General features: G+C 40.2%; 2 protein-coding genes across 2 annotated transcripts in view; one reads left to right on the top strand and one right to left on the bottom strand.

Annotated features, from left to right (window-relative positions):
- Positions 1–3,719: 3,719 nt before the first annotated feature.
- The window catches only part of LOC117565315 (dynein axonemal heavy chain 7), a 29,058-nt gene continuing 9,171 nt past the window's right edge, over positions 3,720–23,606 (bottom strand). Inside the window, exons 11-22 of the mRNA XM_034244353.2 lie at positions 22,644–23,430; positions 22,222–22,404; positions 21,769–22,115; positions 20,626–21,465; positions 20,200–20,565; positions 14,425–14,712; positions 13,954–14,369; positions 13,717–13,895; positions 10,201–11,577; positions 9,516–9,765; positions 4,550–4,701; positions 3,720–4,385 (exon numbers count right to left, since the gene is read on the bottom strand). Coding sequence (XP_034100244.1) covers positions 3,879–4,385; positions 4,550–4,701; positions 9,516–9,765; positions 10,201–11,577; positions 13,717–13,895; positions 13,954–14,369; positions 14,425–14,712; positions 20,200–20,565; positions 20,626–21,465; positions 21,769–22,115; positions 22,222–22,404; positions 22,644–23,430 — 5,692 coding nt within the window. The 3' untranslated portion in view covers positions 3,720–3,878. The remainder of the gene's footprint in view (positions 4,386–4,549; positions 4,702–9,515; positions 9,766–10,200; positions 11,578–13,716; positions 13,896–13,953; positions 14,370–14,424; positions 14,713–20,199; positions 20,566–20,625; positions 21,466–21,768; positions 22,116–22,221; positions 22,405–22,643; positions 23,431–23,606) is intronic.
- Positions 4,794–9,080, top strand: LOC117565316 (cilia- and flagella-associated protein 91-like). The gene is made up of 3 exons (XM_034244354.2): positions 4,794–5,250; positions 5,321–5,558; positions 6,083–9,080. The coding sequence occupies exons 1-3, from the start codon at positions 4,929–4,931 to the stop codon at positions 8,976–8,978; spliced, it is 3,456 nt and encodes a 1,151-aa protein (XP_034100245.1). The 5' UTR covers positions 4,794–4,928; the 3' UTR covers positions 8,979–9,080.

Here is a 23,606-nt window from a genome sequence, read left to right as displayed (position 1 = left end):
GGTGTTCCTCACTCTACTCTCTGGATGTGTGTAGAACTCTGCTTTTGCGGCTGCTGCTGCTGTTGTAACGTCAGAGAGAAGGAACGATAAATTAATTTAAGTGCCTGAAAATATTTTTGATAACATAAAATCAAGCAATCCGTTCCAGAGATCTGCCTTTTGGGCAGGCCATTAAACGAAACGAGTTGAATTTAGCAGTTAAATGTCTTTATATTTTTGGAAGCAGACTGCTCTAAGGGGAGCGGGTGGAAAATGGGGGAAAGGGGGAAATGGCTAGGAAAAGGGCAGGCCTAGGCAGCATTATAGCAACTTTGCACATTTTATTTGTCTTACGCTTGAAAATTTAATTAAAAAAGTCGAAAGCAAACGAAGTTTTTAAAGAAAATGTTGCCCGGCATTAACGAACGTTCGAGAGTTGCCTCAGCAGCGACGGACTGCAGAAGACTGTCGGAAAATGTGGCACAAGTAGTAGAAGGAGGAAAGAAGTGGGGAAGGGCGGAGGAGGGGGCAACTTGCCAAAGTTGCCGCATCGTTATCGGCGCCATCATCAGCAAGAGCAACAACAGCAGATACAACCACAAGAACAACAACAACAGCGCAGTGAATTTCTCTTCGATTCGTTCGTTAGCAATACTTTTTAGAATAAATTGTGATGGTCCGCATCCCAGCGTCTCTCCTCTGGTCGAAGTGCCAGCCAGCCAGCCGGTTGCGTGGGTGAAGTTGAGGAGAGGTAATTTGTTGAACGCACTGAGACGTTTTTGGGATGCGGATGCCACGCTTCGTTTATGCTTCGTTTGATTCGCCGCGTCGTTGTTGTTGTTGTTGTTGTTACTGCTGCTGCTCTTCTCGTTCTTCTTGTTGTTGCCCGCGCTGGAAAATTAATTGCATGCAAATATTGGCAGAGCGAGAGCAAGTAAATATAATTTCGTTGTTTGCTCATAAATACGCATTATTATTTGGTAAAAAAAAAAAACTCCCAAGATACGAATGAAAATAGAAAACTACCCGCAACAAAGAAATAGAAGCAAAGTGAAAAAGGGAAATTTGCCTTAATACTCTAACAATGCATTGCACCACGTAATTTGCTGCTTATGAAGAGTATTCAATTGGAAATATTTTCAATAGGATTAGAGTGTTGAATAATTTATGTTAAAGTAAAATACTTTATCAGATTTAATACATTTTCTTGCTTTTCAAATTATTTCACTTGTTAAACATTTTATAGCATACTTTTCAGGGACTTAAAAAATGGATATTTTTACTTAAAAATTAAAAATATCTTAAAATTAAACCGAATTTAATTTAATGAAGCTTAAAGTCCTTTTATGCAAACAATTTATTTAAAACACTTATTTAGCTCACAGTTATATATAATATTTATACCTTATCTAAAATTTCAATTCCAAAATTTGAAATAAATTTTAAAAAAGAAAATACAAACTTCGCATTCTATTTAAGAGTTCAATATACATATACATATATATATGTATATAATTATATATATAATTTTGAAAAGAAGCAAAGAAAATTAAAGAACTTTATCACTTTCAACATATTATTTGATATTTAAATCGATACAGCAATTTGTGAAATAGTCTTGCATCTTTAGATGAAAATCTGAACAGCTTGAGTAAATTCGCTGGGCAAATAACGCATGACAGGCACTGTCATATTACAATTGATAGCAGTTTCCTCAGGAGATTCACCTTATCCCAGAGCACACCTCCTCTTGCCACTCGCGCATTTTACCCTTTCAGAGTGTCGGGTAGAAAACTACCCGAGACAAGTGGAAAAGGTAGAGAACGTAAAATCAAGATGGCGTCTGATAAGAAATGAAAGGATTTCGACAGCTCGAAATGGAATGAGAAAGACGAACGCCAAGGGAGTTGTGTAGATGGCAAGATTAGCGTGGCAGATTTCAACATTATCTAATCGCTTTAAACAGTTTGTGAAAATGTTTTCTAGCTTAATTAGCAACATTATCATTGATGGGGTCACGCTCAGCTGACTGAGGCCCAAAGGCGTGTTGGAATGCCAAGCAACAAATCGGAATGGAGTCTTATTTTTGGGGTGCAGAAAGGGGAGTGGAAGAGAGAGAGAGAGAGAGAGAGAGAAAGAGAGGGAGAGGGAGAGAGAGAGGAGAACAGTTGCCAGGGCGCTGATAAATGGCGTTTGCCGCTTCAAGGTGGTAATTAATGGGCAAGCAGAGTGAAGCCATTTTCAAGTGATAGAGTGTTATAATTAATAGGCACGATAAGCACGGCATCAAAAGGAGCCAGGTACAAAAAAAAAAAATACCCCCAATTTGATCCAATTCTGTTTCTGGCTTCTGTTGCGTAATTGCCCAATAATTGAACTAATTAAAGTTCGACAAAAGTGAGTTGAAAAGCGCTTTGAGGCAGCGATAAAATTTCCTGATTTTTTGTTAAGTGTTGCGCATAATCGTCAAAAATACACTTTCCCTATTTATTTTTGTGTTGCCAGCGATTCAGCACAAAAACTTTGCTCATAAATTATTAGACAAAATTGGACACAAAACAGAAATTGTGCAACAATTTTAAATAAAGCCAGCAAGAAGCAAAAAAAAAAGAGAAGAATGAAAAGAAAAGAGAAAAAAACAGAAAGAAAGGGAAACAGCAGCAGGGAAACACTCAGCTTAAAATGAAATATGGCTGTAAAACAGGCTAAAAGTTAAATAATCACAGTCATGTCAGATAATAAATGATTAACGTGCCTTTTGCGTACATCCCCCGGAATTGCTGCGAGTTAAATCCAAGCCATTTGGGGTCATTTATTTCGAGTCTTGAAGCACAACAAGTTGCCAAGTTGTAACTTCAATGCGCCTCTCTCTTCTCTCTGTGTGCGATATTAAATTTTATCTGCAGCCAAACACAAAGTTTGCATGGAGAGAGGAGAGAAGAGGAGAATGTTCTGCACTTCAATTGAAATTGATGAGCACCGCCCAGCAACCACAACAATATCAAATGAACCCATAGTTAAGATATGAAGGAGACTGAGGCAAACACTCTGTTTGTCTGTCCTTTGGGTTGTGCAAAATTAAATCCCAGCCTCTCACGACATGGCTCATGTTTTCATTTACTTTTTGTATGTTTTAATTTTTGTGAAAATTTGGAGCTAAGCTGAGGGGATTCAATTTACAGACATAACAAATAAAATACTAATTTCACAAAATCGATGAAAAATCTAGTAAAAATTACGAGTAAGCTTTTAAGCAATATAGTTTGTCATAAAGTTGTTTGGTGACCATTTCAATTTATTTGTCAAAATGAGAATGAAGTCATTCTTTATATAAAATATGTAATTCATTTCCAAGCTTGCTGTAAATTATACATTATTTTCTTTTTCAAGAAGTTCAATTTAATTTGGTTCTTTCCAGTGCAATTTATTTCTGGACTTTATTTACTTACCTTAGCTTTAAAATCACTTAACATTTCAATCTAGTTATCAATAACTTATTCCGATAGTTATTAATACACTTTTTCACAAACATAAATTAAAATATTAATTTGATATTCTAATTAACATTATTTATAAAATGTATTCTATTATTTATATAAACTTTTTCTGCATTTACATATTTGTAATGCAATTTTCTTTTGTTTGTTGTTCAGTAAGTTTTACTTCGAAAATAGATCAGTTCTAATTCTTTACACAAATTTCACTCGTTACGCCTTTGCTTTAAATAAAAAGACAATTGATTTAATAATCTTACTCACAACTGCAGCTGACAATTTATTTATACACACACACACATACTACTCTGTACACAATTGAGCTAATGAATGTTTTTTGTCTATAACATACTTACAGAAAATATATATTGCAGTCTCTACGCTTCGAGTGCTGTTCAACGCAATTTAGAAACTCAGCTGACAAAGCAACGCTGTGCCACGTATAATCCAATGGGCGATTGGAGTGTTTGGATTGCAGCTCAACAGCATGGCAACAACAAAATTCGTGCTGTGTCCTGTGGTGGATAAAACACCACGACGCTCCGCCGTCTTGTACATGGGACACGTGTAACTGTGACGCTCTGGGAGATCGGTGCGTTTCAAGGGACGCAACCAGATAAGTGGCATCGTGTCGAAGAGTTCACGTGGTCGTGACTCAGCCAGATATTTATTCTTACGATCCCAGCAGGCGCCCTCCAAGAATATGCCATAGACGAAGACGCCATCGTCGGGTGCGGAGAGTCCTTTGATTTGATGCTCCTCCAGCGAGAGCACTTCATAGTCAAAGGCCAGCAGATCGATGGAGATGACATATTTGCGAGCATAATTCTGTTGGGCGCCCGTCAAGAATGCCTGGGTAAAGAAGAAGCCCGACAGCCAAAAGGTCGATGGAGCGCCATGGTCATACCAATGCTGTGTGTGTATGTGTGTGTGGGTGAAGAGGAAACAAAAAGAGGGTCAACATTTGTGCAAGTAGGGGCGCCGCTTCAACCCACAAACGATTGAGCAAACAAGCAAAGTTTTGGTTGCCAAGAGAAACGAACTCAACTCAACTCGATTCAACTTGGTCGACTCACCTGCAGGAATTCGAGGCGACGCAAAAAGTCCGTGACATAGCTGCCTAGTGGCTTGAGGCTCGGATACGACTTGCTGGCCCACATCCCTGGAATTTTGGCAATCAGCACCGACTTGTACACGGCCTCAACAGCAGCGGACATTACGACGAGACCTGCAAAATGAAGAAATAATCAAACAAATAATCATCAAACAATCATACAAACAAATTAAAACTCAAGTAGGCCAAATCAAATTGAAAATTCAATTAGTACAAAGGACAATCAGAAAGTGTACATCAATAATTGAACTCAAGTTACCGTTTCGGCATAAATAAATACTTGATAAATTACGTTTAATTAGCTGCAAATTAACAAAAAGAGAAGAACGAGAATAACGAGAATGCCAGCTCAAGAGGCGGGCGTAATGAATGTGCTCTTCGAGGCGCGTCGTATGCGCAACAGCAGCTCGACATCGCGGCACAGCGGCTCCTCGCCCCGCATTGCACCCCTCGAGGTGAAGCGGGTCAAGTCGAAGGAATCTGTGCAGCTACTGGTAGAGCCGCCAAAGCATGCCAAGCGTGTGACCTTTAGCAAACAGAAGCAGCAACAGCAGCAGCAGCATCAGCAGCGACAACAAACCGTAGTTAAGGATACGGAAATGCAGACTGGTTTAACCTCATGTCTAATAACAAATCCCACGCTGGAGCCACGTGCGGCAGGCGGTGAGTTTAGTTGGTTCGTTTATATACCGCAAATCGTTGCTTGATCTTCCTTTGATTGCCTTTTGTTTAGGTGCCAATAATCCGGCGGAGCGTAAAGTCGGTTGGTTGGCGCGGACGGACAGCGAGTGTCAATTCAAGGCACCGGGCATTGATTTCCTAACGGAACGCGACACAAATGTCATCACATTCGAGGTGAAGATGCGTGATTCGCTGCAGAGCGTCAAGGACTACACGACCAAGTGCGATTACTTTCCCAAGTTTGTGGACAAGCGACCCTTCAAGGATCAGGCCACACAAACGCTTTATAGGTAATTCTCTAATTTCTTAACTGGTTTATCTGGTTTCTTTTTTTAAATATGCTAAATCAACAAAATTTTCTAAAGTAGTACTCTAGCTTTGTATTGTACGGTTATATGTTTTTAAATTATTTATGAATTCGAGTTAACTTTTAACTTTTATATATTGTGTTGAATTATTATTAAAAATCATTAGAAATTTATTTTTTTATTGATATATTTGGAATTCTTACTTTACGATTATTAGTTAATAATTTAAGTTTAAGTTTAAGTTTTTTTTTTATAATTCTTATCGTGTATTATTTGATCTCAGATTTCACTTTTTCTATTTAACTATTTTTCCATTTATTCAACTTCAAAGTAGTTTCTATTCTATTTTTAAATTTCAATTTTATTTAAATATTTTTGTTTAAATTTACTTAAATATTTTATACTTATACCTTACTATTTTCAAATATAAATTTGAATAGTTTATTTTAGTTTTTTTTTAAATAGTCAGTCTTTAATTTAATTAAATTACTTTTTTGTCGCTCTAGGGAATCTTCGGCACAAACTCTCGCATACTTGCCAGACATTGTGGACAAGGAGCAGTCCGAACACCTGGAGCTCTTTAATTTGGCCACGCTGCTGCCGGGTGACAAGCCCCCTGGACTCTACGAGGTGGAAATACTAGAAAGGGCACGCAAGCGTTGGGCCTTCAATCAGGCGCTGAAGACGAACTTTATGCAGCAGTTGCACGAGGCACGCGAAAGTGCGATCAATAGCAAATATCGTCCCATACTCGAGGCCTTCGAGTGGGAGCAATGGATCGAACGGGAGGAATACATACAAGAGTGTCAGATGATGCGCTTGGAGATTGTGATACGCATGTTCGACAAGCGAGAAAGGCAAATGCACACCGCTTCAAAGACACGCATAGAGGAAGCATGTGCCACCATTGAGAAGCGTCGCCAGCACGGTCTCAACAAGAACGAGATAAAATATCAGCGTGCGATGCGACGCCTGCAGATCGAGCACTCGGGCACCTCACGTCGCTGGAAGAAACAGAGTCCAATGCAGGCGCTGGGATCGCCGTGCTCGGAGTTCTACGGTCCGCTCATACGTCATGGCGTCGATCCGGCGCGTCGCAATTTTGTGGGCGACGGACGCAAGGCATTTGACATGCGTATCGATAGCCTGGAGAAGCGTGTCGACATGGACAAGCTGGAGTGTCCGTTCACCAAGCTCAAGGAATGGTCCAAGCCCAAGGAGTATGTGAAGGAGTACGAGCAGAACTTCTGCTCCGACAAGCATCTGCAAAAGCTCTACGAATCTCTGAAGACGCTGCGTTCGCAGGCGACGCGCCAGAAGACAGCACCAAAGTGCCTGAAGCGTCGCCCGAAGGTAGCTTCCGAGGTGGATGCGCGCATCAGCTACAACTACGAGGATGTGGATGCTACGGACTTTTTCAGGGATCGGGCACGACGCTCCGACGTCGCTGAATTGAAAGTGAGCGAGGAACTTTCACCCGAGCAAATACTGGCCATACGCAACTTCCTTGAGGATGAGGAGCGACGCAAACACAGTCCCGATATTGCGGAGCAAATGATGCGCGAACGTCGGACCGAGGATCTAGAGCAGCTGTTGCACATCTACGAGGGCGGCACCATTGGCTGGATTATGCAGTTTCTTTCGGAGGAAATGGAGCGACTCAAGGAGCAGCGTAAGCTGCATTTTTTCTCTATATTAGCGCAAAAGGAGCGTTGGCGTCGCGAAGCTGCCGAGGCTGGTCTACGGCAGAAGGAGAATAATTTACGCATACTTTACGAGGACATCTTTCAGCAGAGCAATGTGGTTAACAACGAGGTGACCGAGGACTATATCAACACCATACTAACCACAGATATGGCGCATATTGCCGAGAACAACGCAGCAGAATCTGTGATTGTTTTGGCCAAACAAATCGATGCGGATATTCAGCGTTGGCTGGACAACATTAAGCTGGTGCAAACACCGCTCACCTACGAACCTTTGCGTGAACTATTGCGTGCCATGGTCTTTCCCGACCTCAACACTTTGGTGATCAAGTATGAGAAGACTCTGATAGCCAAGTACATCATAGACGATGTGCTCTTTGGGCGCATCTGGGAAGAGTTGGAAACTTATGACATTGCAACCGTGATTGGCAGTGATCTCATCGATCGCTTGATTGACAATGATTTGTATTTCTTTTCAACGGAGAGTGAAGGCGAAACACCGCGTCCACGCACAGCCAACATCGAAGTAGAGGCCATACTGCGAAAGGTCATTAGACAGGCGGTGCCAGGAAGACGCTGGAAGACGGAAACGGAACGCGTAGCACACGAGAATTGCAACGATCTGTTTGATGGGATTTTCGATCGGATTCTGGAGGAAATTAATCGAGATATTGAACCCATGGAACCGGTGGAATTGCATCAGGCCTTCTCACGACAATTGATTAGCAAACGTGATAATATACGAGAATTGGAGGAGGAGAATTTGCAGAAACGGAGGTTGGATGAAACCGTTGCTGAAGGTGAAATCGAGAATATTATGCATTTGAAGACGCAAGTTTTGTCGCTGCTTAAGAAGATGAAGGGCGATAAGATCACAAAAGCTTTGGATACCGATGAGCATTATTTGGGTGATGCTAAAGTGAAGATCGAGGATGATCAAAGCGATGCATTGGTGCATTTGCACGTCTACAAGGAGAGGGAAAAAATTTCCGAAGTTGAGGGTGATGTGCACAGCATAATCAGCATGTTGGATGTGACCAATGAGGAGCATTTTGCTACCGTCAAGCATCCGGGGCCGGAGTCGGACATTGCTGACGATACGAGCAGTTCCAGGATGACATACATTGGCGTGGAGTTTGGCACAAAGACCAAGAAACCGGAGGATCAATTGATACACGCGTTTCACGAGCTCATCGATGGCACCGTTCCCAGTGATGCGTACACGGAATACGAGGCCGATGACGAGAGCAGCTGGTGGCCTCGAGATAACTACGTTGGCGAGGGCATAGAGGAGGAGCTGCTTATTTCTACAGACGCTCCAAGCACTGTTTTGCGACGACAATCGTCATCGGAGGCGTCATTAAAGGGAACATTGAAGCGACCAGCTGTATCGCGACCTCCATCGAGAGTTGGATCGTTACCTGCATCAAAGCAAGCATCGCAGGCGGAATTGCCAAAGGCGCAAATCCCAAGGGCCACAAGTCTGCTGATCGACGAAGAAGAAGATGAACATCCTTTGGGAAATCTTTCCTCGAATAAAACATCAAATACGTTCTTCGATGCGAGGGACACAAAGAAATTTAGTGGCGTGTCCAGCCATTATGATCTAACGGCTCCCAACGATGAAGTATCGCAGTCAGGAAAAAGCGTAAAGTCTGTGAAAAGCGAAGACAAAAATTCCCAACATCGCGAATAGAAAGGGAAAATTGAGTATGCTGATTTTGGAGCCACTATAAATAGTGAAATGATGATGTTAAATATGATTATAAATTAAAAGTTACTTTAGTTATTGTGCAGATATTGGATAGATATATTTATGGTGGTTAACAAAAGGTTTGACCTATCTCGAAAGAGTGTCTTTCCGTCTGTCCATCATTACAAATAGCTAGATTTTAGAGAACACCCTTCTGAAATATATTAGCGCTTTAAAAGTTCGTCATATATTATGAATTAAAGTTTCTAGTTAGCATACTGAATAATTAGTTTGTATTGAAAACTTATTCGTCTAGTCGTCTGTCTGCCAATTTAAACACCTAGATCACAGCGACTATTAATGGTGTTAACTTGCTCACAGCAATCTAGCGAATACTTCGGAATCTTTGATACATTTTTTACATTTCTCACTTTAATGCGCATTTAAAATCGAAGAAAAATTTAAATAGAAATTAACCCAAAAATGTAACTTACCTATTTTACATATACCATATTTTTCGACTATTAATTCGTAACTTACCCTTGATACCCTTTCGCAACGTAATAAGGCTCGTTCTGATGGTATTCAGCAATACATTGAAACGCACCATTTCCTGCACAAGCACCGTGTTCATGCTTTCGTTGTAGCGCGTTGGATAACGCAACAGGGCCGCCTCGCGATCAAACAATTTGGGCAACTTGTCCAGTATATCGGTGGCCACATTGGTGACAACCTCCTCAGGCGTCAATGCCTTGGAACCCTCGCTATCGTCCTTGCTGCCACTGGTGTCCTTCAGGGGTAGATCGTAGAGCGCAAGGAAGGGTGGACATGTGGGACAGGTGGGTAAGGATAGATTTTCGGGAAAACGTTGCGACAACACTTCAACATAAACCCTTTGGGTTTTCTCCAATTGCTAAAGCGCAAGCATGAAAAAAGCAAGAAACTTGAGAACAGCGCAAGGAGAAGAGCAAAGCAACGATGACAACTTACGCGTTTCTCATAGAGATCCTTTCATTTGGCGTACAAAAAAGGGCGAAGAGCAGTGTTAATAGAGGGTATAAACTAGACTAGACTAACTAAAGTACTCGAAAGACTTACCCAGCGTTCCTTTTAAAGCAGCATTAAAAGCGAAGCAAGAAAAATAAGCAGTATTATAAGCAGTACAAATTACTACAGACTAGACTAAAGTAGGAACTTCCTTATAAGAGAACTACCCTTTACTTACCTGTGTGAGCAGCGTGTGAGACAACAACATGTCCGTCTCCTGCTGATCCTTCATAATGTCCGCATTCGCATGGAAACCAAAAATAGATGGCGCCGAAATTTGCGGCAATTCACGCGTGAAATTCAAATACAAATCAACGTCTTTAAACACAGGCACATAATACAAGCCCGAATCATCCAAATAATACGGTTTCTCCAGATCAATCACAGCCGGACAATAGAAACGATCCAAGATGGTCTTGAGAGTGCGTCGATCCCAATCATCAGTAACTCGGCCACCATAATTGCACTCGCCCGTCAGATAGCGCAAAGCATCATAGTTTACGGTCTCATACTGATTGAGGAACATTCGCAACTGCATCAGCGAAATGCGCAGATCCGTCTCATTGAACTCGTAGGGAATATTCCAGCCAATGGGTCCAAAGTAGCGACGCTCTTGTATCACCGCATGGAAGAAGCACAGCGAATAGATCAACTGCTTGAAGATACGTGGCTGAGTACAACTCTCGTACCACTCGAGATCACTGATCGGATCACTGAGCATTGAACGAAGGATATTCGAACGCAATCCCTTGGGCGGTTCATTGGTCATTTTGATGCCATTCTGCAGCACCACAACGGGGAAATGTTCAGCCGGATACGAGGTTAGCCACAAACGGAAATCCGGATGCGTTGAGTCGGGCAACAGATTCTCGCAGACTTTCTCCAGCGAAGGCATAAAACTGGCAGCCAAATGGCAATTCTGCAACACAACCCAATTGCCCAGCTTGACGCCCTCGTCGATCATCTTGATGGCAATCGGTCCCTGCCCTTGGCCCAGCGACAGCGAAAACAAACGATTCGTACCAAAGCCTTGATCCTCGGCGAACTTGAGTAATGTGGCAGTTGGATCCGAACCGGGTGTTAAAATAAATATCAAGGGTACACAACAATGTGAATCGCCAAATGAGGCACTCAAATCGAACTGTGGCGGATCCACAAACTTTTGACCCAGTTCGCTGGTGACAAAATTCAACACAGCTGGCACCAATTTATCGGGCCGGAAGCAGCGCAACAACAGCAGCTTCTGAAAGATAGTCAGTCGGCTGGCCCAGTCCTTGGGTATGGACGCATTATCCTGGGGTATTTTCGCATCGAAGAGCTGTTTCCAGCTGGCTGAATTGGCGGCCACATCTTCGCGCAATCCCTTAAAGCTGGCGAGATTGGAGAGCCGACAAATCTCATCCCAGTTTTGTACACCCAGCCAGGGAGCGGGATTCTTGTGGGGATTCTCGAGGCCAATGCCACCAGTCAGTAGAAACATCCATTCGGCGTTGTCAATCAGGTTGTCATGCTTCATCAGATTGATGTTCAATATGAGGGAGAACAAGAGCTTATCCTGTCATGGAGCAGAAATTTCATTAGTTGGCCTACCTTCTCATTCTCCTCCGTCTCTCTCGACTACTCCCCCACTACCCCCCTCTACAGCGGATTCACTCACGCATTAAATGGGTTATACATGGGTAAAAAGGTTGCCTCGCTCAACTCGGCTCTCGCCACTGAAATCAAAGCCATTTCCTCAAACGAAGCAGGCAGAGCAACAACAACAACATCACCAAAAAAATTAAATGCTGAAAAACCCCAAACAGCGAACACCATTTGCTTCCAGATAGCATTTCAACTTGGTCCCCTACTCCTACCCCACCCACATCTCTCCCGCTCCACTTGGGGCATTTTTCACAAGAAAATTAAAAGCCAAGGATCAAAGGCGAGCTTATGCGGAAGGCAAAGGGCACATCGCATAATTGACTGAAAACATCATGAAGCCAGCCAACAACTCTCACTCACTCTCTCTCTCTCTCTCTCTCTCTTTATCCCTCATGTCTCTCTATCTGTGTTTCATCTTGTTTTCTCTATTTTATATAATTTTTTTCCCTTACTTTTATGCACTACGAGAAGTGTACGAGATATGAACGTAATAATATTATTCCCACTGTGTATGAAAGTGGCACAGTGGACGCTTAAAATGATGAGTGTATAAAGGATACCGACTTATTGGTGGCAGTGTTGCAAAAAAAAATTCAGCTGCCCTGTTATAGGTGCAAAACTGATGGAAAAGTGGAGAAAAAACGGGGCAAATATATTTTTTAATCAATAGGAAAAAGGTTGTGTAATACTCGTATGTGCATGTGAAGCAGAATATCTACAACTTAAATTTAATTTAACATTATTCCAATTTGTGAAATTCGCTTGAAGATTACCATCCAGTTTCATGAATGAAACTTAACTTTAATGAAATGTATGTTTTAGTAGGCATTTAGCTTTATTAATATTTATTTGCAACAATGCACCATAGGAAAAAAGTCAATTTTTTTGGCATAAAATCAAATTATTTTACAAATTATTTTTAAAAATAAAATATATTTTTTGAATTTACATACCCTAATTAGCCAAGAACCGTTATCTAAGATTTTTTACTAACAACACTATAGTGTTGATAAACGAACAAAGTCAGCTGTTCGATTGACTTTGTTGTGTGCTTAAATTAGTGAAAAATCTTTGCAAACTTTCACTGTTTATTTTGTGGAGCAACAAATTGATTTATTATTTCTGATTATGGAAAATCGTCCTATGGTCCGATTCAAAAAGCAACAAAATCCGAAATTACACATTAATCTTAATAGTATATATACAAAATTTTAAGTTTTTATCTTTAAAACTAGAGTTTATGCCAAAAAAATTGACTTTTTTCCCACAGTGCAATGTTGAAAAACTCCTTGTTGTCCTTGAGCCCTGACTTCATTTCAGCTATTTTAAAATCTGAAGACCCTAACGTAAAAATGAAATAATAATGATCCGTAAAATTGAATAGGGAAAGAACCTTACGTTTTTGATATATGTGAATACTGAACTATAAATTCTTTATACAAATTTCCTTTAAATTTTAAACCATTTTTAGATGAACTAAAGATTGCTTAAATGAACAAAATTATTATCTATCTCCAATAAACTTAGATCTATGCTTTCCCATCAATATATGCAAAATGTTTATCAAACTTATTATCTAATATCCAATAATCTTAGATCTAAACTTTACAACCAATATCTGCCGAATGTCTAACTTTAAGCAAAACAAAGTAATTTAAATTGACGCACCTGGGGAAAAAGAGCTCACACAGCAGACTGTCAATTGAAGTGACAGCAGCGTGGCAGGGAATAATGAAGGGGGAGGCTGAATGGTTACAGCCAGGCTTAGGAATTATTATAAGCCAGTCAAGCAGAACACGTTGGCCATCATCAGCCGTAGCAGCAGCAGCAGCAGTGGCCACAAAGAAAATAAAGCAGCAAGTACTACGCTTCGAATGGAACGCAATGGGATTATATTGCAATTACTGCTGGCAAAGGAGTCGAGACGAGTCGAGAGTGGAATAGAGTCAAGTTGAGTAGAGTGAAGTATAGAGTAAAGTTGAGTGGACCAAAGACTCGAGGTTCTGATGCGGATGTTTGACGATAATTGGCATTAAATTAAAGTACTTACACGCTCGAATAGACTGCGGCAAATGTTGACGTACAAACTGTATGTGAAATGATTCCTCAAGTCGGCCAAACGTGCCGTAATATCATCGACCTTTTCCGTGTTGTCAATTGAGCCCATGTAAAGGTTGACAAACCACACCAAACTGTACTGATACATGGGATCAATGTTGGCCAGTTCCACTGCGAAAAACCATAAATTTAATTTACTAAATTAAATGTGATATAGGCCTCTTTTTACCTATGGTAAAGAATAGAATTGTCGAATGCTCCGCAATGGGCACATAACTGAGACGTGCCAGATCGATTTGTTTCTCTGTAGCTTCCGTGATAATTTGCTTTTCGCTAATGTCATTCGCCAGAGCTTTGGCTGAGCTCAAGATCTGCACAGCCGTCTCATCCTCGAGTATATTCTCGGCCGATGACAGCACCTCCAATATCTGATCTTCAGTCTCTTTTAACATGCGTTTATTCTCAGCGCCCTGCACAATCAAATTATTCTTTTCGGCCTCCAAATCGGGACGTTCTCTGGCTACCGTAATGCCTAGCAATTGATCCTGCAATCCCTGTGTGGTAATCATGAAATTCAACAGCGTCACCTTGACAGCCACCTCGGGTAAATAGTGAGGATTTCGAAGCTTTGTGGTCATGTAGAATCTGTGAAGATATATTCAATATAATGTATTTAACAAAAATGTTAAGTATACGCAACTTGAAACTGTGATTGTACTCAATCACTGAATCTCCCAGCTTAATGCACAATGTGCCGCCTTGTTTGAACAGTGTCTTCTGCAATATGGACTCCAGTATGGGATCCAATTCCTCGCCAATGTTCTCGAGCAGCACGGGCAAACCGAATTGTATGGCATTCTCGAGGACACGCGTGTAATCCGCTTGATTCAATCGAATCACACACAATTTGTTGTTCTTCTCGTAGTTCTTTATCCATTTATTGGCCTGTCCCTGCGGATCAATCATCAAAGGCCAGCGTCGTGCATTTCTGCAAAAGGGATTACGATGAAATACGCATGTCGATGAAATGAGGGGAATGTATTTTAAAATGAACACCGGCAGAGTTGTAATAAATACAAATTTCTCGCACAACTAAATACGCAAGAAATTGTTTTAAAAATAACAAGAAAACTGAATTTGAATTTGGCAAATTCTTAGTATTCACACTTGTGGAGTATTTCGTAAGAATTTTACTTTTTGAGTGAATACCCTCTGGATAAATTTTACTTACAACGGCAGTTTAACTGCCGTTAAAAAGGTACACGAACTTTTAAATATATGCTACAATCTCAATAATAAACCAACATTATGATTTAACATAATAAGCGAGCCTTTGTGTGTTGACTTGTTGAATAATGCTGAGATTCACAAGAACTTGAATACTCTGTGGAATGAATCATTTGTGATTTAAATTTAATAAAAATAATTGAGAGAAACATAATATACACTTGAGTATTTATGCTTTTCTAAGAAATTTTTAGGAATACGCTTTTGACATGGAGTACTTCAACAACATGAACAGAAGAGAGACTCGTTTTATTTGTTAAATATTTCCAAGATATGCAAAAATATAAACGTATACTTTTATATACCCTACGAATTCAGTTAAAAATTGTAGTTCTGCAACGGCTAAAATTGCACAGAAATTAAAGTAACTAAAATGCATTTATTGATTTATTAGATCACTTTACTTAAACACGTTGAATGTCAAAAGTGGACATAAGTAGAGGCCAAGTTGACCTTTATATTATTTGGAAAATATAAAAAAAGTGAGAAACTTAAAATAAAAAACGTTCAAGGACTACTACAAATTCATAAATTAAATTTTAAAATGAATTGTTAATAGCTTTGAGCAGTTTACCAACTTTCGTATACCAAATAAGTCCAGAATACTCAAGAATTACATTTATTATATATTTTAATTCTTAAATTAGTATTTATGAAAGCGGCATACCTTTTTGTTTGCTTCAACTTAAAGGGCATAAAATGCCACAAATGTACATGAACAATATTGGCTCAACATATTTATGAGCGTAAATATTTCTATAGAAATCCAAATATGAAATTAATATAATGCACAGACGGAAGCAAGGAAAAATATAATAAATACATTCGCGAGAGCATTACATATGTGTGTAAATACAGACATACCATAAATATAAATAAATATTTGTGTGTTCAATGTATTTTATTTGCGAATGTTTAAGGCCTTTTATGCATGCTCGCTATCAGATACAGATACACAGCGATATGCTGCTGATATTCAGATACAATAGAAAATCGCAAAAGGCAGCATCAACAACAAGAACAACGAGGAGAACAAGATGAACAAAACAAATGAGTATCTGAAACGCGACAAGCATCAGCATCAGAGCACATGACAAATTCACACCGAATACAAATTGTTCGTGCGAATGAATGAACATTTTTGTAAATTGAAAACTTGATGAATGAAAAATATTTGATGGAAAAACAAAAGAGCCAATTCCGAAAACGCAAAAAAAAACCAATAAAAAAATAGCTGGCCAAAAAAACAAAAACTGTCAGCGAATAAATGCGCATACTACCAAAGTACTCCACATATAGCTATAGACATATTCATATTTGCACATATTCATATATACATCGGCATGCATATAGAGTGAAGTATGTATGTATAACACTGGTCACACAATAGTTGAATGCAGATACGGAAAACGATTGCAATTGTTGAATGTGCCTCAACTCCGATTCCGATTCCAACTACTGTAGGCAGTGTGAAAAGCTCGACCAGAGTTCAAAGCACCCACAAGGGATTGTCGGAGGGAATGATGTGATAGCAAAAAGCAAAAAAAAAAAACATCGACTGAATGAAGAACAAAATACATAGTGCAAAAGCAAAAAGGAACAAGAAAATTATTCACACAATGTAATTGCAGTAAAAGAATACAAATTGTATACAAATGAATCTCTTTTTACAAAAAAAAGAAAAGAAAAAAAACCACAAGTCTTCATTTTCATTCTGCTCGAAATTAAAACATAAATACGAAGACTTTAAACCAACTCCCTACAGAGAGAATCGAGATGAAAGCTTAAAGCTCAACACAATGCCAACAATGGCAAAATAAATAAAAATAAAAATGCTATTCCCCAAAGGCAATTCTCGTTTATTTTGGCCTTTTTCAAATTAACATTATTTAATCAAACATTTATGCAAAGAGACAGCGCACCCGAAACTGGCCAAAAGCGAATCCAGCACCTGCTACCCCACATTAGCAATTTACGTGTGTAGGCCATGTAAATGAAGATGAGAATGGAGATGGAGATGGGAGTTGGAGTTGGAGTGGGAGTTGGAGATGGAGATTCCCTGCTGCGGGTCCCCTCATTGCTGGTCCCTTTGTGTTCGCATCGAGAGATGGTCACCATGTGGTCGACGTGTCGCTCAAGTCCAACAGAAATGCGAGCATAGCCCACACAAATGGCAACCGCACAGCAAAAAGCAATACGAAAACAAAGCTAACGGAGGAGAGAGAGCTGACCGAGTGTGCTAGACGGACAAATACCCTGTGGACTATATTATTTACATTTATCATCTACTACTCAAAATTGTGTAACCAAATTCCTGCTATATTGTATGACTTGTTCATTAATTTCCTACTTTATTTTGTACATATTGCAACAAGTGAATCTTACTACTATATACTGAATAAAATTATAGCTAGCCTGAAGACCATAGGCCTTTGCTCTGGCCCATCTCCTTGCAGTAAAGAATTATATTCGTTATTATATAATAATACTTGTAAAATAATAATAACAATAAAATTTGAACTACTGTAGTATATTATAGAACTATAAATAGAATTGATTTCATCGTAAAAGATATGGAATATTTAAAACTCAACTAATATTAAAGATATAAAACTATATATTGTTGCTTTAACAAAATACAAGATATGGAATATTTACAATTTCAATATATTTTTGGGTCATTTTCATTAATGTTTTTCAGAAAGAAAACACCAATTGAAGTTTATACTACAATCTCTGATAATACATTGCTAACGAAGCTAATCATTACGATCGCGACATTTACCAGTTTTGTTCCAAACTATATAATTATGTTCAACAGTTTATTACGTATGTATATTTGAATATTTGTAAAGTTAATCGTTAGCTCGCAATAATACCTTGAATTATTACTATCACTTATGAATTTTACCTGCTTTTATAAGTATACGTTCCTTATTTATCATTCACTATACAATTATGAGCGGTATCATTTAACTAATTCTCCAGATGCGGCTCACTTAGGATTAAAGAAATGAATCTAATATTTAATAGAAAATTTATATAGCAAACATGTTGACATACAGACTATTAACACTACTTAAGATTTAACTAATATACTACCGCAATTCTTGTAGCCTAATGCAACTAATATGCTCTCCCCTGCAAAAGAGTATTTTTTTAAGCAAACACAAGAAGATAACTAAGCAAGAATTCATCTGTCTTGTGTCGCAAGCTGCAATAGCTGTAGCAGTTCACTACAAGGTAGCAATACTAGAAAGCTGAGAGCAAGTTGATGGTCGTCGTAGTAAACTGTCGTCTGAGCAAATCCCAACATCATTCATTTGCCATGTCTATTCGATGTAAAAATTAAACGTAATGCGCCCGGAGCGCACATTAATCAATTGCTTATCCTTATAGTGTGTGTGAGTGTAAATGCCTACAACTGTGCAGTTGTGTGAGTGTGGTTGCCTCAGAGCTCGCACCTCAGGTATTTTCGGCATGCTCCAAATTACTTTGAACACTTTCCGAGTCAACAGCAGTAGCAGCATCAGCAGTAACAACAGCAGAATCGGCAGCAGCAGCAGCCAAAGAATTTCCTTTATTAAATCGACAAGAGACATGGTATGGCATGTGGCATGTGGCATCGCGACGTTGCCACCGTCACTGAGGCTGCCACTGCCGCCCTTAGTTGACGGTGGAAACTTAGCAGATGCGTAAAACTCTCATACACACGCATCAAACATGAAAATGCTACGCTCCTTCCCAGTACTTTGCAGGGCTTGAGCGGGGGTGAAGATGTATTTGTACCTTGAACTAAACCAACCACCGGCGCATGCGGTGCTCCTGTGTCCCGGCCACATGCGGGCACACAGCAAAGATAGAAGGGAGAGAGAGATGAAGGGGGAAAGTACAACCCCCGCGCCTTACGTGCCACCTTTGGAAAACTTGAAGCTGACAGAGAAACGCAGCATCCGGTGCTGTTCTCACACTCGCCACGCTACTAAACAACACACAGTGCGTATCTTTAATTTTCATAATATGCGTGAATTTCAACATTTTCGTGTTTTGTAATTACAAAACAACAAAAAGAAAGCAGACACGAGGGCAGCGAGGTAGAATTAGAGGCAGAGGCAAACGTGCGCCTGACAAGCGCCTCGGCTATAATTACCGTGTCAGGTTGCCTAATTGATGTGGGCTCTATGCACGATTATAATCGAACGTGGATTTCAAATTCAATTGACTAAAATTGGGGAAAATGAGATTGGGGGTCGGACACGAGCCACAGCTGTTGCTCCACTTAACTATGAGCAACATTTGCCTGCAATTTGTGGGGTCAAAAAGCAGCAGCAGGGTTCTTAAAGTATTCTTCACAAATTACAAATGAGATTTGCAACTTTCATCAAATTTTTGGGAAATAATTTTTAAAAGCAGATGTAATTTATCGATCTAACCATTTAAACTTATTAATATATTGTAATAAGCAAAAGCTTTTACACAATTAAACTTAACACTTCTGGAAATATAATTCTAATTATTTTATTATTCAATTTTCAAAAAGTTTTCGACAAAAAATAAAACAAATTTGAAAATTGTTCAATGATAATATTTTATAAGCAAGTTCTACAAAATTGAAATTAGAAATGCAAAATAATATTATATTACTCAATAAAAAAAAACAATAGAACATTTCGCTACTCGAATTTTAATGCAATTTTATAGAATTATAGTTAAAATATGTACATAATAATGCATATTCATAACTGCTATTTGCATGTAATTTTGAATTATATACATACATATGTACTAGCAATTTCTCAGAAAATGAAATAATGAAGCCAAGCCTTTTAAAAACAAGTGCAAAGCTTAACAGCTTTCTGTGAAATGCAAACAACAAGACAATTAAAATTCACTATAATAATAACTAAAAGCTGTTTTCAGTTGAAGCTTTCAATTATATTTCCAAGAATATGATAAAAGTGGTAAATTTGAAGCCAAACTAATTGCATTTCGAGGAATTAAATTCGAAAGACGGCTGAATCAACAATTACAAGAATTACTCAGAAGCGTTGCCAATTAACGAAATTTCTCTGGGACTTATATTAAATATAGACAACTGAAACCAAAAAGGAGCTTGCCTTGCCGCTCATTAAAAAAATTTCTCCCACACAAAAATATAACAAAATTTCTACTAATTACTCGTACTCACTTCATCATAATGGCGCTCTCCACAGAAAAAGCATCCGTAGGCAGTCCGCAAATGTTCCAGAAACGAATCTCAACAGCTTCGCCCAGCACTGTGGCTAGCTGAAAGTCTGGAGTGCAGGTGACGCCATAATCGATGCACTTGGTGACCCATTTGCGAATTTGTTTCACACGAAAATCAATAGTGAAGGGACCCAAATAGGCGACAACACCCGACGAGATGAGCACATCGCCAGTGACGCTCTTGAAGCTCGCCTGCAAGTTCTTTGCCGACTCGGACCAACGAGTGCGTTCGCCTCCCAAGCCCGAGATGAGTTCCTGGGCACGTTGCAGCTTCTTGGTGCAAGCCTCGTGCTCTGCTAGAAGTATACTAAAGAAAAAAGAAATAAAACTCAGCCGCTGCATCTCTGAAGCAACTACAATAACTCACCCATATTGCCTTAACTGCTCATCGAGTATCTTTTGAATAGCCGCCAAATTTGCCTCGACTCGCGCCAATTGCGCCAACTTCTCGTTGAGCAGTTTCATGGCAGCATTATAAGTAGCTTCAGCCTCGGCGAGAGCAATCTTTTTGGGTGCCACAATCTTGGCCACCACATCGTATTTGGACAGCGCAATGACCCAACGACAGAGACCCTCGCAGGCCGTAGACGCCGACTTGATCTTCTCCGGATCGAAGGCTTCGTTGCTGAGAATACGCTGTTGCAGCTTCTTCATTACCTCGGGCGGAATATTATCCTTGTCAAAGTTGAGCAAGCTGTCGAGAAACTTCATGTCGCTCAGCACACGCTTTGAGGGACCCCAGTAATCTTCCACAGTGCCCACGCCACTGGGATTGGGCACTTTGTCCGGCTTCATGTCTTTCAGAATGCAAACAGCTTCCATCACAATGCGCACACCAATTGGCGGACTCTTCATCGTCTTGACCACAGCAATGTCAGCGGTAGTGAGCGTATTTAAAGCCGACAAGGCTGCCTCCAAAATTGGCAACGCTTCGCCTAGCTTGGCATCGCATTCATCCTTGATCTCCTGAGCCACGGCTGCCTGCTCCTTAGCCGCCTGCTCATCGAGTTTGACCAGCTCTCGCTGCTCGGCGGCCACTTTGCTGTCGGCCGTCACTTTGGCCACCTGTTCGGCCACAATTTCGGAGGCTTCCTTCAGCTTGGGTTCGAGTGCCTGCAATTGTTCCTGCATCACGCCCACTTGTTGGGCAGCAATGTCCAGCTGCGAAATACCCGTCAAATAGCGATTGCGATTCGTGGTAATGTTGCTAAAAGTTGACGTGATTAGTTACTCAATTTACTGCACTTTTAATGTCGATATTTGCACCTAACAAAAATTTACTTCCATAAAATTATTGAATACTAACTTATATAAATAAAAATTCAAACATCACAGTTAAAGCTTAACTTAACCAAAAAAAAATTCTACGATCATTGTGACTATCAAATATTAGTATAAACCTTACAGAGTAAAAAGAATTTCCAAACATATTTCTACTCTAATTGCTAAATTTACATTATTTTTTTTAAAAAAGATCTTTATGAATTTATCGACATTACTTTGTACTTACTTTCTCTTCTGACTCAACAGCGATTTGAATGTCTGAATCAATTCCAAATACGAGGTGGGCGTCACATAGTTGTAACGATGCAATCTGGTAAAGAATTTCGCCGAAAGTTCCTGCGTCGAGGTGTGGAATTCCATGCACATGTCAATGGCTGTCTTCCGCTCCAGAGCAGTCAGATCCTCAGAGGCCAGAAAGCGTGTGGACACCGCGAGTAGAGCATCCTCTGGCCAGGGCTGGAACCAATCGATGGTGCAGCAATTGACGATCGAGGGAAACTTGCGAATGCGATTGCGCAACGCATCGCCAATGGGCGACATAGCTAACACAATGTGAAGCTGTTCCTTGCAGGTCTACATAATAAAAAGGTATTCAAAGAATTGCTATTAGTATACATTGCTAACAAGGAATCATATATAATGGTATGTGTGTATGTGTAGATCAACGATCATCTCCCACCGTCACAAAGAAATTAAATAGGGCCACGGGACTGCCGTCGGTTTGCACGGCTTTGTCGCGCTGTTTGTCGATTTGCGACATCTTCTCCACCACTTCGATCTTCTCCTCGTTGCTGAACAGATTGGGCACCTCGCCCGAGTTCAACAGATTGTTGATATCCTCCAGGAAAGACTCGTCTTTGATCTAAAACGCTCAAAATGTTAGCTAAGCAGTCGAGTACTTATTTAAACAAGAGAACGGGAACCAAAAGCTACCTTCGGCAAGCCAAAGAATTTATATCGCTGCAAATTGTTAACTGTAAGAGCTATATATGATTCTCTCAATAACATTTGCAATGATATATAAAATGATAAACTAAACTATCTACAGATAAATACAAAGTAAAGAAATAGATTTAATCCGATTGAAGACGATTGCCTTACCTGGACATCCGTAAAAAGGAAAACGCCATGCATTTCGGACGCACCGATCTTGCGTAATATTAATTTAATATCCTCATGATACTCATAAGGACCATACAATCGAGTGATTTCCACTTGGAACAGCTCATAGTCGCATATATGCGAAGCCAGTCGAGTCAAGCTCTGGCGCCCGGAGCCGCCGACACCGATGAGCAGAGCATGACTACGTGGCTGCTTTATGATGCGACATATGCGCGACAAATGCTCGATGGCAAAGCGGAAGAGCACCAGATTCATTGGTTTCTTCGACATGTTATTATATTCAACAAGATAGGCCTCCACCACACTGCGCAACTCCTCCAGATCCTGCACCTCCACATAGTTCTTTGTGTCCGCCTTCGGATTCGTGAAATCACAATAGATCAACTGTCGGAAATCTGCCTCCTCCAGCTTCTTATCCTTCGCCACCAGGCGGCCAAACAATCTTGTTGGATCGATATTAAAAGAATCCTGCACTGTGGTGCACAACTTGCCAAATAGCCAAGTGCGATCCGCATCCTCCACCAAGCGATCGCCGTAGACACGCAGCACTTCATGCACCCACAGGCGACGCATCGAATTCATGTCCTCCGTTGCCTCCGGCACCGACAGCAAGACACCCTGTATTACACGCGAGAAATCGCGCAGATTGAACAAATAATGCGACTTGGCTGGCGTGGGCAGCAGATTCAACTTCGCATCGTTGTACACTGCAAGTGTGGCGCTTACAATCTCGTCGATGCACGGATCAAACTCCTTCGAGAAGCCGCTGAAAGGAGGAGAAAAGATTGAGATAACAAAATATTTAGGTTGAATTGCAAAGGAGAGTTAGTGTAAAGCAATTGGTCGAATTTTGTATGTTGCCTATACAAATTGTATACTCTAGAATTATAGCGTGACTCCTGGCAGGTGTGATTTTGTTTAAATGGGGAAAAGCTTATTCCC

The sequence above is a fragment of the Drosophila albomicans genome, chromosome 2L (genome assembly GCF_009650485.2).
Source record: "Drosophila albomicans strain 15112-1751.03 chromosome 2L, ASM965048v2, whole genome shotgun sequence".
In the NCBI taxonomy this organism is placed as follows: Eukaryota; Metazoa; Arthropoda; class Insecta; order Diptera; family Drosophilidae; genus Drosophila; species Drosophila albomicans.
The sequence above is the reverse complement of the archived record's forward strand: the minus strand, read 5'-3'. Positions and strand labels throughout refer to the sequence as shown.